At 31.9% G+C, this 18315-nt stretch overlaps 1 protein-coding gene across 1 annotated transcript in view; it reads right to left on the bottom strand.

Moving 5' to 3' along the window:
- SEMA3E (semaphorin 3E) overlaps nucleotides 1-18315 on the bottom strand; it is a 339675-nt gene that overhangs the window by 104935 nt on the left and 216425 nt on the right. The window contains exons 3-4 of the mRNA XM_031938651.1: nucleotides 17088-17147; nucleotides 13934-14053 (exon numbers count right to left, since the gene is read on the bottom strand). Of these exons, the coding sequence (XP_031794511.1) occupies nucleotides 13934-14053; nucleotides 17088-17147 (180 nt within the window). The remainder of the gene's footprint in view (nucleotides 1-13933; nucleotides 14054-17087; nucleotides 17148-18315) is intronic.

Below are 18315 nucleotides of genomic sequence, written 5' to 3'. Positions count from 1 at the left end.
TCATCTTAGCCAATCTGACAGGTGTGTGGTGGTATCTTAGAGTTGGTTTTTAATTTGATTTCTCTGATTAATAATGACTTGGAGCATCTTTTAAGACTAAAATAGTTTCAATTTCTTATCTAGAATTTCTGTTCAATCCTTTGACCATTTTTCAATTGAGAATGGTTGATTTTTATAAATTAGAGTTAATTTCTATATTTTTGAAATGAGGCCTTTATCAGAACCTTTCCATCCTCAGCAACGATCAACCAAATCATTTCAATGGAGCAGAATGAACTGAACTGGGCTATGCCCAGAAAAAGAACCTGGAGAGACTAAAACCATTACATTGAATTCCCAACCCTATATTTATACACCTGCATTTTTGATTTTTCCAAGAATTGTACAATATTTTGAGTCTGATTTTTTTTACAGAAAATAAGTTTTTAGTATACTATTGTGTACTAATTTATATTTTAATATATTTAATATCTATGGTCATCCCCATCTAGGGAGGGGTGGGGGGATAAAGGGTGAAAAATTAACAAAGGTTTGGCAATTTTAATGCTGTAAAGTTAATGTATATATCCTTAAATAAAATATTAAATAAAAAATAAAAAGTTTAAAAAAAAAGTTATATTTAAACATAATATATGGAAACATGCCAAAATCCCATCTTTAATTCATCTCATTTTTGGTGGAGGATAGGGTTAGAGATGAGAATTTTCAGAAGCAACTAGGTAGATTCTTAAATGAGTTCTTTACTTATGAACCAAATGGGAAGTTTAATTTATATAATTCCAATTCAATTCAACAAATATTTATTAAATATTTAGCAGTAGGAAGAAAAAGAAACTCAAAAGAGTCTCTGAATTTAAGGATTAATATTTTGTTGAATGGATACAAAAAATGATTGGTAATTCAATATAAAGTAATTTCAAGGAGGAGAGAGTCCAATAACCAGAGGAGACAGGGAAAGGCTTTGTATAGGAGGTGAAAATTGAATTGTACATTGAAGAGTGGACATTCTAATTGGAGAGAAGAGAATGTACATACTAGACAGAGACCACTTGTGAAAACTCATGTAGACAGCAAATGAAAGGTCATATACAAGGAGCAAACAGCAACTGAGCCACGTTAACTGGAATGGAAAATTCATGAAAAGGAGTAATATGAAGCTTTGGGTTTGGAATGTCAGGTTAAATATAAAGTTCATGCTAGAATTTTTTAAGGTATGGAATTTCTCTTAGGCATTCAATTCTAATTATCAAAAATACTTTTCAGTGATGAAATTAATCAAATTTTCTTTACTGTAATCCAATTCAGGGAAAAACAACAAATACAATTTTTCTTTTTAATTGTCTTTACTTTTTACTCTGTTTATCTGGTAGAATAATATATAGTTAGTCTAGACATTATAGATCTCAGAGAGTTAGGCCCAAAGAAACACTCAACTGTATCTATCATCTATTCCAAAACACATTTTTGTTGTTGTTCATCTGGGGTGAGGAAGAAAAAAATTCTCTATTTCTTAATCTACTAAATCATTTTTATATGTTATTTGAATTTAAAATGGAATAGAAAATTATTAACTTATATAGAAAATACTATTTGTGTTAAGTATGCAAAATGTTCAAGTAGTTAATTATTTAAACATAAGGTCTGTGTTACTTAAACTGCATAGCAACCTAATTTTAAATAATCTGTAAAGAACTACCTCTTTTATATTCTAATCTAAGCTTTATTTAGTATAGTGATATGCATTTACAATATTGAGGGTACGATTTAGAGGGAAATAGGAAGAAATCTATGTGGCTTAATTCATGTGTTTAGTTACCCTATTAAAATGAACCAACTGCAAGTTTTGTTTGGACAAGTAAAGTCTTTTTTCTTAACAATTTTATCATCAATTTAATAGAATTAAATTTGTAATTAAATAATTATTACATATATACCAATAATTAAATAACACAATGAATAATATATTTTAATATAATTATAGTAATATAATAGAAGGGGATAAGCAGATATAAAGATATCTCTAGTTCTGCCATCAGAACAGAACCTTTCTAGGGGTAGAAAATTGTGCTCAGTCACTAATGGAGATTTAATTCCAGGTTGTGTTGACTTAACTTTTATTACATAGCTATTTCTTTCTTTTTATTTCATGTCAAGGTTCTGGAGAAGTTTATAACCTGGCCCAGTCAATAGTCTCTCAGGCAACACAGACACCGGGAATGAGATATAAGAAAACTGAAAAGCTAGGTTATGAAGGGCTTTTAATGCCAGACAGAGATTTTCTTTTTTTTTTTTTTTTTCTTTTTGTATTTGATTCTAGAAGCTTTGAAAAAACAAAAGAGTACATTAAATAGGGGAATGATGTGATGGGATCTAAACTTTAGAAAAATCACCAGGGACAAATGGAGGAAGAACTGGAATGGGAGGATCTGTACTAGAGAGATGCAGTGTCAGAGGACACAAGGGTCATATTCAAGAAACACTAAACAAGTAAAATCAATAGGCCTTGGCAATAGATTAGAAATGGAAAGGATGAGACATCAAAATCTAGGATGATTTTTTGTGATTCTGAGGGACTGATATTACCCACTATCTCTTCCCAAATATCAAAAGCTATAGTCATATAGAGGAAAGATGAGAATGGAAAAAAAAAAGATGAGATACTCAAAAGTTCCCCATAATCCTATCGATCCAATAGGGAATATCATTAAGGAATAGTTTGTTGGTTAACTATCCATCAGTGCTGAGCTAGTTTAATCATTTAGTGTCAGTGTGCTAACACAGCTGTGTGCTTCCTTCCTTTGGTGAAGGATGCCCAGTAACAATCATCAATGACCTGGAAGGACCTCTGAACTCCTCATTGCATATGTTCGAGTCAGACATAATCTCTTGACTCCAGCAGGGTGATGTCCATTTTGACTCAGCTCACCCACCAAAAAGTCAGCTGCTTTGATCACAATTTGATTTGGGGCCAGCGGTTATCCCACCTTCAGAACTATTCCCATATGCCAAAACAGGCAGTTGACACACCACTGAAACATTTACTAGGACTTCTCATCAAAATGGCTTTATGAATGGAAGCCTACCTCCCCAGGCCTAGTAAAGTAGATAGCTAAATATAGCACCATTTAAAATAATACTGAAGAAATTTAATGAGAAACTTTAAGTGACTTCATCTACCTCAAAACTGTCCAAGAAAGTTAGCCAGATTCCCATGGGAAAGAAAGCTTGCCAGCAAATACAAACAGAGAATGGTTAGAGACACTTGTGCCCCATAAGGCTCAATATTGTATAACCAGAGGGTTTTCATGATAATGTCTTGAGGTAGTCAAAAAATACAATAGGAGCTGGAAAACTCCCAGGAGTAGCAACAACCTCTGGGTGCTTCAATGCTCAGAACTGGACAGTCAAGTCCCAGATCCTTTGCTTAGCATCTTGTCCTGAAATACCAAAGAAAGCCCTGACATTCCAACATTTTGGAACCCAAAAATCCACAGGGTCTGATATCTGGAGGTAGTCAAGACAAGGATACAGGGGGGGAAAAGAAAAAAAAAAGATAAAATGCACTGAAAGTTTTTATTTTTTAAAAACATAGGAGTACAGAAAAATCTCAGAAGGAAACACAGACAAACAGGGTAATCTTGAAAGTAACTGGCTTGATTATTATATACATTTTTAAAAAGAAATTCACAATTTCATATATAATCACATTTTGTTCCAATGTGCATATGTTAGTACTTATAATTTACTTGGTTTTAAAATTTTACAGATAGGAGAGATAAATATGAAATTGTAACCAACTAGCAGTAATATGGAAAAAATAGTCTCAGGTGGCCAGTATATGGGTGTGTGTATACATGCACACACACATGTGAGAATACACACACATATTCACATGTGCACACAAACATGTATATGTACATATATTATTATATGTATATATATATATATATAGTATACATATGTGTATATATATTGTATGTATATGTTGTACAGCACAGCTTCAGATTAACTCATAATTGATACATGTCACTATAAAGGCCCAAGCAAAATTCGGGTATATTCCAAAGTGCCCTCTAAAATTGTGTCATAAACTACACTCATACGCATACATAGTGAAAGGGCAATATGTACTTCCACACCCTAAAATATCCATTCCTCACTCTATACATATTTACATCTCTAAGCATATCTAATATTATCTGTACTAGACAACATCAGTATTTGATTATATTTGTGAAGCACATAAAGTTTTTTTTTCTTTTCTTTTTTTTAAGATATAGTGGACAATCCCTAATATAGGTCAGGCCGTTAAAGGCAATCTTCAGTAATTAGAATGGATTTACTCTTTCAAATGACAACTTCATAATGAAATTTTTCTTTGAAAAAAATAAAAGGCAGTCAACCATAATATAAAAGCACACACTACGTGTTAGGCAATGGGGATGAAAAGACAATAATGAATCCATTTCTCCCCTCAAGGAGTTTATACTTACCATATTTGGCCAGTATGTGTTGAACCGGATAGAGAGCTGGACTTGGAGTCAGGAAGACCTGAGCATGAATTCTATCTTAGATACTTACTATGAAAACTTAGGTAAATCACTTAACTTCAATTTACTCACTTATAAAATGGAAATAATAATAGTACCTATCTTATGAGATTACAGTGAGGGTTAAATAAGAAAAATACTTTATCAGTCTTAAAGTTCTATAAAGTATTAGTTATTAATGACCTCCTTACCATCATCATTCAAATAAACACTATGGGGGATCATAAACCATTGTAGAAATACCCTTTTATGAGGCTCCTCTTGCAGGCAGCTTATTCTTATGCTTTTAGGACTGGTAAATCAATTATTTTGTCTCTTTCTGCTTCAGTGACAGGGCAGTTTGCAGGGTCCTTTTCTTGGAACCACGAGAATATAATTTACCTGTGAAAATACTATAGTTTTCATCATGGCTACCTAAAATTCCAGTGTCAATAATCTTTCTGTTCTTCCCTTCACAGGCTCCTCTAAGTTCATGTTCTCAAATAAAGTTTCTTCAAGATAATATTTGATTCCTAGCTCATGACTTACTCAAAATAAAAGGCCAGAACTATTGAACCATCAGAGAGGTGAACACTACGTCCAATATCCATAACTGCTTTTCCAGTGGTTTATCATATACACTTTCCTCTTCCAAGCAGAATAGGTCAACAAGAGATGGCATCATGATATCTAATGCATCTGTCATGTCCAGAGGCCTGCCGACAGCAATCTTTTCAGCAGACACAGAGGAATTAGTTCAGCTCAATATAATTAGCTATAAGTATCTAACTTGACACTTTGGGGACACATTAGAATAGTTCAACTTCCCTATTTAATATCATCTGTGTTCAGACTTTGTTACTGCACATTTCATGACAGACTAACACATAAGAATCAAAGGAGTCATAGATCCTACAAAAACTTCTGCCTATTACTGTTGTTTAACAGATAAAACCACAAAGAACAAATGCATGAAGACATCAAGGAAGCTAAATTGGTAAAAATGTTGCTGGAGAGTTATCTTTACTATGCACCCCCATGCTCTTATATGCACTGCTCTATGAATCTCTTAAAGCATTAGCTGGCTTGACATCTGCATACCAGTACAAATTATAACTGACCTAAATAGCAATTCCATGTTGTAGAATGGAAGAGTTCTGAACTATGGTGTCAACAGAAAGTTTGAATGCAAATTGTCTTTGGCACTTTCTAGTTGGATGATCACAACTGAAGTATTCAATTTTACTTCTTATCCTCACAGAGTTGTTGCAAAGCTCAAAATGAGATAGTGTATGCAAAATGTATTGTAAACCTTAAAACCCTACAATGATGTGCTGTTATAATTGAAATTAAGCAATCTCTTCTTCTGAAATCTGAACACTCCAATTCTGTGTCATTTTCTCTGAATTTTATACAAATAATTAAGCAGAAGAAGTTAAGGAAAAATTCTAGATTGCAAGATAGAAGACTTTGCTTCTTGAACTCACTAGTGTTGACTGGTTGCTCACCCTGTCTTTTAATCAGTTTCTTCATAAATAAAATGAGCCTAATAATTCCCATCCTACCTTAAAGAATTGTCCTAAAAATCACTTATTATAGCATGTGTTTAGAAACATTTTGGAAATCATAAAGCATGAAATAAATGCAAGTTATTATTATGGAAGAACATAAACTACCAAATAAGACATTGCTTCTAGACTTTGCACTTACTAAATGGGATGTGAGACATCTGGACTGTCTGGATTGTCTGGATAGTTGCGCTAAGGAATCTGCATTAAATGTCACTAATAAATGATCAAAAATTCTAAGGACAATGGGAATCCCTCCCTCACCATATTTTTTGTTATGGATATAAGAATTCACTTTTATACTGTATAAATTCTGGGCACTCTGTTCGTGCATAGAGCATTTTTTCTCTACTAAAACATGTGCACTACTTTACTGTAAACAATTTATGGAATCAGGTCATCAAATCATAAATGATGCATACTTGGAAATTTCATGCTTAGCACACACAAAAAAATATTAGTTGCACAGCTGTGATGGCTGTACTTCATTTAAAGCTCTAACGCAATAGTGTAAAGCAAAAAGTGCTATTGCCAATATTTGGGATGAGTTCCCGTCAGTGAAAGTTTTCAAGTACCATCCAAATGACCACTTGGGTATTGCAGGAATGGGCTTTATTCTTTGGGTTGGGGTTAGACCATATGATCTGGGTTTCCATCTGGCTCTCAAATTCTGAGTTTATAATTTACAAAATTATAACTCATGGATAACCATAAAAATTATAATAAAATTATAAAATTTACAAAACTTTACACAAATTTGAAGCACCTAGTTGGCATGATAGAGTTTTAAACTTGGAAGTCAAGAATACCTTAGTTTATTGCCTGCCTAGTTACTTACTAATAACCATATGACACAATACCTCAGACAAACCTCAAAGAATGTTACAGAATAATTGCAGATCTTCAGTGACAGAACCCATTTCAATAGCTATTTAGAAGTTATAAGTATGCTCTGTACTATGATAATAAGGATAATGGTGATGGTGATAATAATGATGAAAGCTGGCATTTTTATGGTGCCTAATATGTTCCAGGTACTTTAGTAAATGCCTTATAAGTATTTTAATTGATCCTTTGGAGATTGGTGCTACTCCCATTTTACACTTGAGGTTAAACAAAATGACTTGGTATTAAGTATCTGAAGTCATATTTGGATACAGGTTTCCTCAAAGCCCAACTTTAGTCAAAATACAAAAACCTTGTAATAGATGAAATTACTGAATGACCTTAATAACTGTCATGTATACTTTGTACTACCCTTAGTGGGCTAAAGATACACAAAATTGCATGAATTGTCAGATGCACTCACTGTAACACTTTGTTTTCTATAACTGTGCTTCTTTGTTATAATAAAAATATAAAAATATTTTTAAATGTCATAACTAACACGAAACAACTTGTTGCTATTTAATTTTGTGGACAAAAGAAGGGATTTATGTTTGGAATACAGTTTTGAATCAATAATTCAGACTTTATTCAAAGAAAATAACAACAACAAAATTCCACAAAAGAATGTACTAGTTTCATCTAATACCCATAGTATACTATTGCCCCCATATTTCTATAAGACAAGGATTGTTAGGATGCACATTCTGTTTTTTTGTTTGTTTTGTTTTCATTTATTTATTGCTGAGGCAATTGGGGATAAATGACTTTTCCAGGGTCACACAGCTAGAAAATGTTGAATATCCAAGGCTAGATTTGAACTCAGCTCCTCCTGACTTAAAGGCTAGCATTCTATCCTCTGTACCATCTAGCTGCTCTGGAACTGTACATTCTGGAAAAAATAATCTGTTCTTTTAATAGTTTTTAAACCTTCTCTTCTTACTATTTTTCATCTTTTCCTGAGAAGCCTTGGTTATAAATATTTTTCTTTTAGAATTTCTAGTAAGATTTTATTTTGAATATATTTCTCTTTTTCTTGACATTATGTTATTTTCCAATTACATGTAAAAAGTTTTCAACATTCATTTTTCTAAGATTTTTGAGCTCCAAAATTTTCCTTCCCTCTTTTATCACCTTCCCCTTAAAAAACAAGCAATCTGATATAGGTTGTATATATATAATCATTTTAATTACCATATGAATTCCATATTAATATTTCTGTTTTAGTCATGTTGTGAAATAAAATTCAGAACAAAAAGGAAAACCATAAGAAAGAAAAAGGTGAAAGCAGTATACTTCAATCTGTACTTAGTTTATATAGTTTCTCTCTAGATGCAGACAACATTTTCTATTCCAAGTTTTTTGGAATGGTTTTATATCACTGTATTGCTGATAAGAGTTAAGTTGATCATACATGACTATCACATAATCTTGATCTACTGTGTATGATATTCTCTTGGCTCTGATCACTTCACTCAGCATCAGTTCATGAAAGTCTTTTCAAGCTTTTTGGAAATCAGACTGCCCATCATTTCTTATAGAATAATAATATTTTATTACATTCATATAAAATTTATTTAGCCATTCCCCAATTGATGGACATTCACTCAGTTTCCAATTTCTTGCCACCACAAAAAAGCTACTACAAACATTCTTGCACATGTGTATCATTTCCCAACTTTTAAGATCTCTTTGGGATACAGACCTAGTAGTGATACTGGGTCACTATTTTTATACTTCTTTGGCATAGTTCCAAATGACTCTCCAGAAGGGCTGGATCAGTTGAACATATGTTTCTGATGCTTTTCTCTTTTATATTTCATGTTACAGTTATTACTTTATGAGCCATATGTAAGCCCGATGAGGGCAAGGGTAAAGCCTTATGTTAGCCTAACTGTATAGAGAAGATATTTAATTAAAATTTATAATATGGATTTAATTCTGTCTGCTTCTGTTAACATACAATCATAGGTTTAGAGCTGAGAATGACCTAAGACACACAATGTCTAACCATTTCATTTCACAGAGGAAAACAATTAAGATTTTGAGATGTTAAGTAACTTTTTTCCATGTCATACAGATAGTCAGCATCAAAAGCACTTTCTGAATTTATGTTCACCAATTCTGAAATAAGCATTCTTTCTACTTGCATGATGTTGGGCTTATAGTCCTGATGAAAATGGTGGAAGCAAAATTATATTAAAGAGTATTCAGTTCCCAATCCCTATATTTATGCCCACCTGCATTTTTGATTTCCTTCACAAGCTAATTGTATAATATTTCAGAGTCTGATTCTTTTTGTACAGCAAAATAACGTTTTGGTCATGTATACTTATTGTGTATCTAATTTATATTTTAATATATTTAACATCTACTGGTCATCCTGCCATCTAGGGGAGGGGGTAGGGGGGGTAAGAGGTGAAAAATTGGAACAAGAGGTTTGGCAATTGTTAATGCTGTAAAGTTACCCATGCATATATCCTGTAAATAAAAGGCTATTAAATAAAAAAAAAAATAAACTTCAAAAAAAAAAAGAGTATTCAGGGTTTTTTAATTACTTCATCTTAGAAAAATCATTATATTACAGTTCATTGATAATTAGAAATCTTTTTAATTATTAATGCTTTTGTTTCTTTTTTGTTATGATAGAGAAGCAATCATAGGGAATGAATCAGATGTTTCCATGCTATAGAATCCAAAATTGAGCAGTAACAAGTTTCATAATTTTGTCTCATATGACATGACTGACAGTAAAGAATTTACAAGCTTTATTTAGACCCTTTTCCGTAAGGATAGAGAGGATGGAGTCCTTTGTGCTGAAGTTCAAAGGTATGTAACTATTTGTTACATAAACTTTACAGGGCAATATTATTCTATATTTTATGGGAAGTTCTATGACTTGACTAGATAGCTTCTGAGGTCCCTTCTATCTATTAGATTCTGTCAGCCAGTGATAAATAAAACAAAGAATTAGAGTTTGTAAAAGTGAGTTATGCAAATAAAACAATGTAGCAAAGGTATGTTTTTGTAAGTCCATGGAAAGTGGAACCCATATATTTAAGACTGACAAAATTCCAGGTGCAGTTCCAAATTTTGTGAAGAGGATGAGATTTTTGCAAGTTTTCATTTGATGAAAATAAACAAAATCAAACACATTTGAATAATAAATTTGAGAACAAATTTTATGAAACTACATTCATACATCTTTAAAATTACAGACTTCTTTAATAACAATATAAATATGAGGGCTCAAATTTGCATTATTTATTATATGCGCATATACACATATATTTGATTGTTTTTTAAAACAAAAATCTATTTTATCAAATCACCTTATTACTTCTCCACTGGATATAAAAAGAGGAACCTTGAAGACATTGAGAGAGGGAAAGCACATTAATGCACTGTTGGTAGAGTAGTGAAATTAGTCTAGATATTCTGAAAAATGATTTGCAATTACGTTCCTAAAGTTACTGAACTACTCATATCATTTGACCCAGAGAAAAGCAAAATAGAAAAAATACTGCTATATATGAAAACATTTATATATAGCCCTTTAAAGTGTTCAAAGTACATATACTATCTCATGGACCCTTAAAACGCCCTTTAAGATAGATATTATTATTTCCATTTTAGAGATGAGAAAACTGAGATAAGAAAGAATAAATGAATTGTCTGGGATTCACATAACTAATAAACTTTCTGAGGCAGAATTCAAACTTGCAGCTCCTTGACTCCTAGCCACTAGATCATCTACCTTTCTTTGACTCCAGTATCTTCAATAAAGAAGATAATTACAATACTAAAATAAAAACCCAATAATTCACTGTATGTCTGCCAAGCAAGGAACATAATAACTCTGTTGGAAAGGGAGTCTCAAGGGAATATATTCTTTGGTTATAGCAACTCACAAAAACAACTTGCTCACTGTCAGAAAATAACTGCAATCTGAATTAGTGAAAGGAACACTCGAACTGATGAAACAAGAAATCCTAACACTAAGTAATAAAAATTTAGTTGTAATAATTTGCCAACAACTATCTTGTCTACAAGATAACTAGTCATCTGTACAAGATTACAAAATACTATATGTAGTAAAAACTTCAACCCAATTCTTTGGATACTGATTTCCTGCCCAACCCATGCTTTAAAAAATCATAATTTCAGGCATCTTATATTTATCGCCATAAATCTTTAGGAACAAAAGTCCAGAAGTCATTATCTTTATTAACATCTCAAATTACATATCTCACAACTTATAAAGACTATTAAACAGAAAAAATCCTAATTAAAGCTCTTAGACATGATTAAGGAATGTTTCATGCTATTTAATCAAATGTCTCAAACTGATAGCATATATACATATTTGTTTTTAAAAAGAATAGTATAAATCAGACAAAGACATTAGTGTTCTCAGTTGCATGTCATTCTATGACTAAAAATCATATAGTTTTTCTTAGATAATTAAAATTGTTCTAAGTCTTGCAAAAGTCCACAATCAACATCATAAATGTGACGTTTCCTCTTATTACAAATATGTATAAGAAAATTTGTCTCTTTCCTTCCAATTCCATGCAGTCAGCTCTTTTTGTGAGAAAAGTATTGACGCTACTTAGGAAAATCATGCTTTTTAAATAAAATCCTTGAATTTTGCTAATATTTTAGTTCAAAGACTATATTTTGATCAATTTGTAAATGTTTCAAATAAATAGTTTCTGGGGAAAATAATTTAACCTATTATAATCCAACTATCTTATCAAGTTTCATGAAAAAGTGTGATTATTAATCCCTACTTTATTAAAACTTCTGATAAATAATGGGTCTAGTTTTTTTTTTTTTTCCAAATGAAACATCAGATCTTTGGATAAGGGAAGAATTTATGATCACACAAGAAATAAAGATCATCACAGGATATAAAATAGATAATTCTGATTATGTTAAATTTGAATGATTTTTGCACAAACAAATCCAATGTAGAAAGATTAGAAGGAAAGCAGAAAATAGGATTGGGGGGGGAGGTGAGAGAAAATTTTTACAGCAAGTTTCTCTGATAAAGGTCTTATTTCTCAAATATATAGATAATGGAGTCAAATGTATATGACCACAAATCATTCCCCAATTGATAAATAGTCAAAGGATATGAGCAAGCATTTTTCAAATTTGAAATTTGATTTCAAAGAGCCAAAATTATCTATAGTCATATAAAAAACCTCTAAATCACTTCAAAAAAAAAGAAAATAAAACTCTTGGATACTACCTAATCCCCTATCTTATTGACTAATATCTCAGAAAATGAAATTGACAAATATTGGAGGGACTGTGGGAAAACTGAGATACTAATGAACTGTTGGGGAAGTTGTGCACAAATCCAATAATCCTAGTAAACAATCTGGTTCTGTGCAAAATGTTTGATCCAGCAATGTAATTACTAGGTGTGTATCCCAAAGACATAAAAAGGGGAATAGGACCTATATGTTCAAAATTATTTATAGCATCTGTTTTTGCATTGGCAATGTATTGGATATTGAGGGAGGGAGGTAGAGGTGGAAGGGCAGCTCATAAGTTGGGGAATGGATGAACGAGTTGTGGTATGTAATTGTGACGGAATGCCTTTGTTCTATAAAAATTAAGGATGCTTTCAGAAAAAAAAATCTTGGAAAAACTTTGATGAATCAATACAAAGTGAAGTGAACAAAACTAAGAGAATATAGTACATAATAACAGCAATATTATTTGATGATCAACTGTGAATTATTTAACAATTCCAAAAGTATTTTGATCAAAAATGCTATCTACTTCCAGAGAAGAAAGTGGCAGTCTAAGTGCAGCATTTTGTTTTCTTTTTTCTTTTTTTGTTATTGTTGTATTTTCTTTTACTACATGACTAATATGGAAATGTGTTTACCTGACTGCATATGTATAACCTATATTAAACTTCTTGCATTCTCAGTGATGGAAAAGAGTAAGAAATGATGAGAAAATCTGGAACTCAAAAAAATTAAAATGAATGCTTAATTTTTAACTGTAATTAGAAAAATATTTTAAAAAACAGGTCAGAATAAAAGAAAAATAAAAATACAATAAAATACAGATAACATTATATATTTTAAATAAGCAAAGCAACATGCAGCCTGAAGAGCCCTTTATGCACAGATTAGTAGCCCCAACTTCTTTTTGAGTTTGACATTGTTGATTTGTACCATCCAAACATACCCAGGATTCTATCTTTAACTTTTGAATCAATGAAATATTTTTGTTCTCTGTATCCCTGACAGATTAAAAAATCATGGGTGGAAATAACAGAGTAAAGTAAATATTTCATATTTATATATTGTTTTAAAGTTTACATTTCTACTACAATACTGTAAAACATAGTATTATTCCCCATTTTACAGATGAAGAAGCTGATAGTCAAAGATGCTAGGTAATATACTCAGAGATACACAGTCAATCAGCAACAAAGACCAAATTTGAGGTCATCTTCTGATCAAGGCCCAGTATTTTTTCCTTTGATGGAATACCAGGATTATGGCTGACCAAGAAACCTGTAAAACAATTGTTTTTGGAAAACTGCTGCTATCCATTAGGTTTTACTAACATTGATAGCTGAGCTACTCATCAACAAAATGAAAATATGACACTTCTTAGAATAAATATCATTCCTATAGAATCTTTATTTGCCAATGTGAATATTCTTAAAATCCAGGAAAAGTAAAGGAAGGCAATTTGTATTCTCTTTTATAACCTTTTTTATTTGTATCATGCCATTATGATATCAAAAAGCAGTATATGTATAAGAACAAGAAATTTAATATCTCTGCTTCAGAGCCACCTAGTCATTTCCAAACACAAAAGAACATTTCAAATCTTTCAGAAAAAATTCTATTGTTTTTAAGCAAAACATTTTTTAAGTACTACCTTCACTGTAGGCAATATATAAAGATATCTTACCTCCAACTGGTGTCCAACTCTGATGAAGGCACAGAGAGGGTCAAAAGCTCCAGTCCCACAGGCCAGGAGATGTGTTCTGTTATAATGATGCAGCACGCGAACAAAATTTGCACATTCACTCTATGACAAGGAGAAAACACACACAAACACACATACATACACACACACACACACACACACAGAGAGAGAGAGAGAGAGAGAGAGAGAGAGAGAGAGAGAGAGAGAGAGAGAGGAGAAAAGTTAACATGATGCCAAACAAATCCTTGAGCCTTTTTTTTACTTATAACAAAAAAATTATACAATGTTAGAACTGGGAGTTACTTTATGTATCATCTAAGCACATTTGCCTTATTTCAGAGATGAGGAAACTGAGGTCCAATGAGTTCATGTCATTTGCCCAAGTTCACAAGGTAAGTTTGTTCACATAAATTTTCTTTATCTATGTTACCTTTGTTCTCTGACTTGAGGGACAGAGAAATTAATGGGTTGACAATAGAACAAAAAAAAGGGGTTTGGACTAACATAAACATAAATTATTATGACCAAGCGAATGCTTCTATGGAAAAAAACCAAAGAATGTCACAAGTATTAAACTTAAATATGAAGGATGGTAGTATATATATAATTAAAGAATATGTATAGTTCATTCATTTGACAAATATTTGTTGTACAATCAAATAAAATAAATATAGCTAATGTCTCCAAATTATTCAAGTGTAGAGATTCCTTTGCCAAGAGATTATACTAAGTAACCAAACAACTCCTGGAGCTACACTTTAAGTGGCGTATTATTGAACGTAACTATAAACAGTGAGTCAGCATGAAGTCAGAAAAATATAATTCAGAAAGGTTTCTATGACTCATAGGAAACATGTATACAAACTTCTGGGATATGGAACATTATTGTGATTTAGAAAAAAAATCATGCAATATGAAACTCACAAATCTATTTGTGCCACTTGAAAGAAATTTGCTGATGTTCTATGTTTCTGAGTTAGTAGAGACAAATTAATCCACTAAAAAACTTGCTTTAGTATGTCACTGTACATTGTATTTCATCAGATAACTAAGGTGCATTTATTCCTATGAATATAGTTTAATTTGTTTGTAAAGGGGATCTGACTGATTTTGAATATAAAAATGTGGCCAATTAATATTATAAATTGTTTTCAACTACCTAATTCAAGAGAGGCTCTATGGCATAGAGGATAGAAAGCTAGCCTCAGAGGCAAGAAGACTTGGAGATTTGAGTCCTATCCCTGATTGAAAGAATAACTTCTATTAAAGAATATATATTGTCTCTTCATAGCTAATACTATAGTTTGTACATACAGACCAATGGGCAGTGGTAGCCAACGAGTTAATCTTTGGCAAAATTCTGGAGACACAAAGGGAGTACAGGGTTACTCTGTTTAACTCCCTCTTCATTTTATGTCTACTGAATTTAGAGTAAGAGAGCATTCTTGTATTATTTCTCCCAATCATGTGTAGCAGAATGGGAAAGGAGAAAAGGATGACTCATTCCTTGATGGAGCTGAACCTAGAAAAAAATATACAAATATCTGTCTTCTTGATACCTCCTTTGTGTAAGGCTCACAAAATCTGTTCCCCCTGAATTGTAAAAATTTGCTTCTTCAACTCATGATTGTTATTAATACATTAAGAAAAAAGCTATTCAAATATATCAATTACACCATTATTTATAAAGAAAGAAATTGGATACCTGAGTTTTAAGCCTTTGGACATTATCTCATTTGACATACACATTAAGTATATCAAGGAATATTGATATAATTGGTATTTTACAGATGAAGAAATAGAGTATTTAAAGAGATTAATTGATCTGGCTGTGGCTAGATCACAGGCTCAGGTTTAAAACCCAGGTCTTGCCGATTACTTCAAGTCCAGCACCTTTTCAGCTTTATTACAAACATAAATATCCAATGATTGAAAAGGATTGGATGAATTATGGTCTGCTCACTGCAACAGAACACTAAGGTAGGATTAAGATCAAGTATGAATATGACAAGAACTCTAGAAAAGCTTTATGAAATAACTTGGAATGAAAAAAAGTAGAACCAGAGGAAAAATTATTGAATTGATTATTGAATTATAATTATTAAAGGAAAAACATTTACACAAAAATGAGGGATAAATAGGAAAAAAATGGAAGTGAGAATTTTGTGGGGATTTTTTATATAGAAATTCATTTATTCAAAATAATTAATCATAAAGTATATTTAATTTTGTAGATGTTAAAGATAATTTCATAATTCAAATAGTACATTGATATGATAAAATAGTATCATAGTTGACCAAACAGGAAAGCTTTAGTATTCGGAGTTAGGAAAGTTCTGGGTTTGAATCTCACCTCAAACCTTTATTAGCTAAGTGACCTTGGATGAGGCTTAACCTTCTTGAGCCTCAATTTTTTCCGCCATAAAATAGAAATAATAACACAATGACTACTTCCTTGGGTTTTTGTGAGCATCATGTGATACATGTAAAAATAACTTTGTATATTTTAAAAGGTTATATAAAGTTCCACTGCATCTTAGCTAAAACTACATAAAGTGGTGATGTAGGTAGTGCAAGCATTATCTTCTCCATTTTGCAGATGAGAAAACTGAGGTTCAAAAGTTAAGTGATTTGCCTAACTTTATACCATTTATTAATGGCAAAGACTTAGAGCAGACAATGTTTAAGTATAGCATTCTTTCTATAACACAATTTCTTCTTTCTACCTCATCCTATTAGTCTTCAATGCTGTCCCCTTTCTTTGAACTCTCATAAACAATTTAATGCTTCAATTAGTTTTCATTAGTTTATTTCTACTTAATCAACCAAAATGATATCATGCTTGAATACTGTTTAGTTTTTCCTAAAATCAAAAGATTCTTTTTGATTGTCTCCCTCCACTTAACTGAATAAGAAATTGGTTGAGATTTTAACATGGGAAATTATATATATATATATATATAACATGGGATTAGATGGCTTTATAATTTATTTCATTTATTTTTTATTATTTCTTTTTTTTGTAGTTGAATTATGTACATTCTTTTAAAATATGGTTTGCAATTCAGTCCTTTGTGGATTTTAAAATAAATTTTATAATTGATCATTGTTTTGACTTACAATAAAGGATACTTACTTCATCTTTTCCTTTCATCATGCATTCTTCCTTTTGAAGGACTGTGCTAGGCCAGTGTATCTGAAAAAAAAAAAAAACATGGTAATTGGATATTATAGAAACTGCATAAATAGTTGAAGCATATTGAAAATAATTTTAAAATTGTCTTTTCTTCTATTTTCTGTGTTGATGGGAAATAGTTATTTTCCTAATAGTCATCATTTATGTAATAAAAGAATTTTATTTTATTTGTAAATCTTCTCAGAACAAATAAACCAGTTTCCCCCCATCTTTCTATATTCCTAAACTCTCTGGTCTGAAGCCCTTATTCATCAGATCTTCAATATCTAGTTTAATACAAAGGATTCCCAAATATTCTTTTTCAATCTCTTCCCCATAATCTTGTACCACTAGTGCTATCTAGTAGATCTCTACATCTGTATGTCTTGTGATTTCCATTTGCAAGTCATGGATTCTCAGCATGTCGAAAATCAAATTCATTGTTTCCCCCTCCCCCGCAAAAATGTCTCATAGCATGATCTTTTTTTCAAATGATGTCATTCATAACATTTTTTCTTTGCCTCATCACTTTTACCTAGCAGTTGCCCTATCCTATTGGGGGCAGCTAGGTGGTACAGTGAATAGACTACCAAGCCTGGAGTCAGAAAGCTTTCTTTGGTTTGTAAATCAAGCTTCATGTCTTCTACCCTACAATATGGTAATGTTTTCTCTGAGATAGTTGTTGTTGAGTAGTTTTATTCATATCCAACTCTTTGTGACCCCATTTTGTGTATTCTAGGTAAAAATATTAGAGTGGTTTGCCATTCCCTTCTCCAAATCATTTTACGATGAGGAAACCGAGGTAAATGGAGTTAAATGACTTGCCCAGATAACAGGTATCTTTGACCAGTTGTGAATTCAGGAAGATGATTTCTTCTGATTCTAAACTCAGTTTAAGAGGAGATTATATCCCATTATATGTGTGTGTGTACAAATGATTCCCAAACTCCTCCTTCAGTCTCTTCCCCATACCCCTGCTACCACTAGTGCTACCTATTAGATATCTATATCTGCATGTTTTATGGACATTCTCAGCATATTCAAAATCAAATATTCCCCTACCCCTTTCCTTCCCTTTCCTTCTCTTCCCCTTCCTTCCTTCCTTCCTTCCTTCCTTCCTTCCTTCCTTCCTTCCTTCCTTCCTTCCTTCCTTCCTTCCTTCCTTCCTTCCTTCTTTTTCTTTCAGATA

The sequence above is a fragment of the Sarcophilus harrisii genome, chromosome 5 (assembly GCF_902635505.1).
Source record: "Sarcophilus harrisii chromosome 5, mSarHar1.11, whole genome shotgun sequence".
NCBI lineage: Eukaryota > Metazoa > Chordata > Mammalia > Dasyuromorphia > Dasyuridae > Sarcophilus > Sarcophilus harrisii.
The sequence above is the reverse complement of the archived record's forward strand: the minus strand, read 5'-3'. Positions and strand labels throughout refer to the sequence as shown.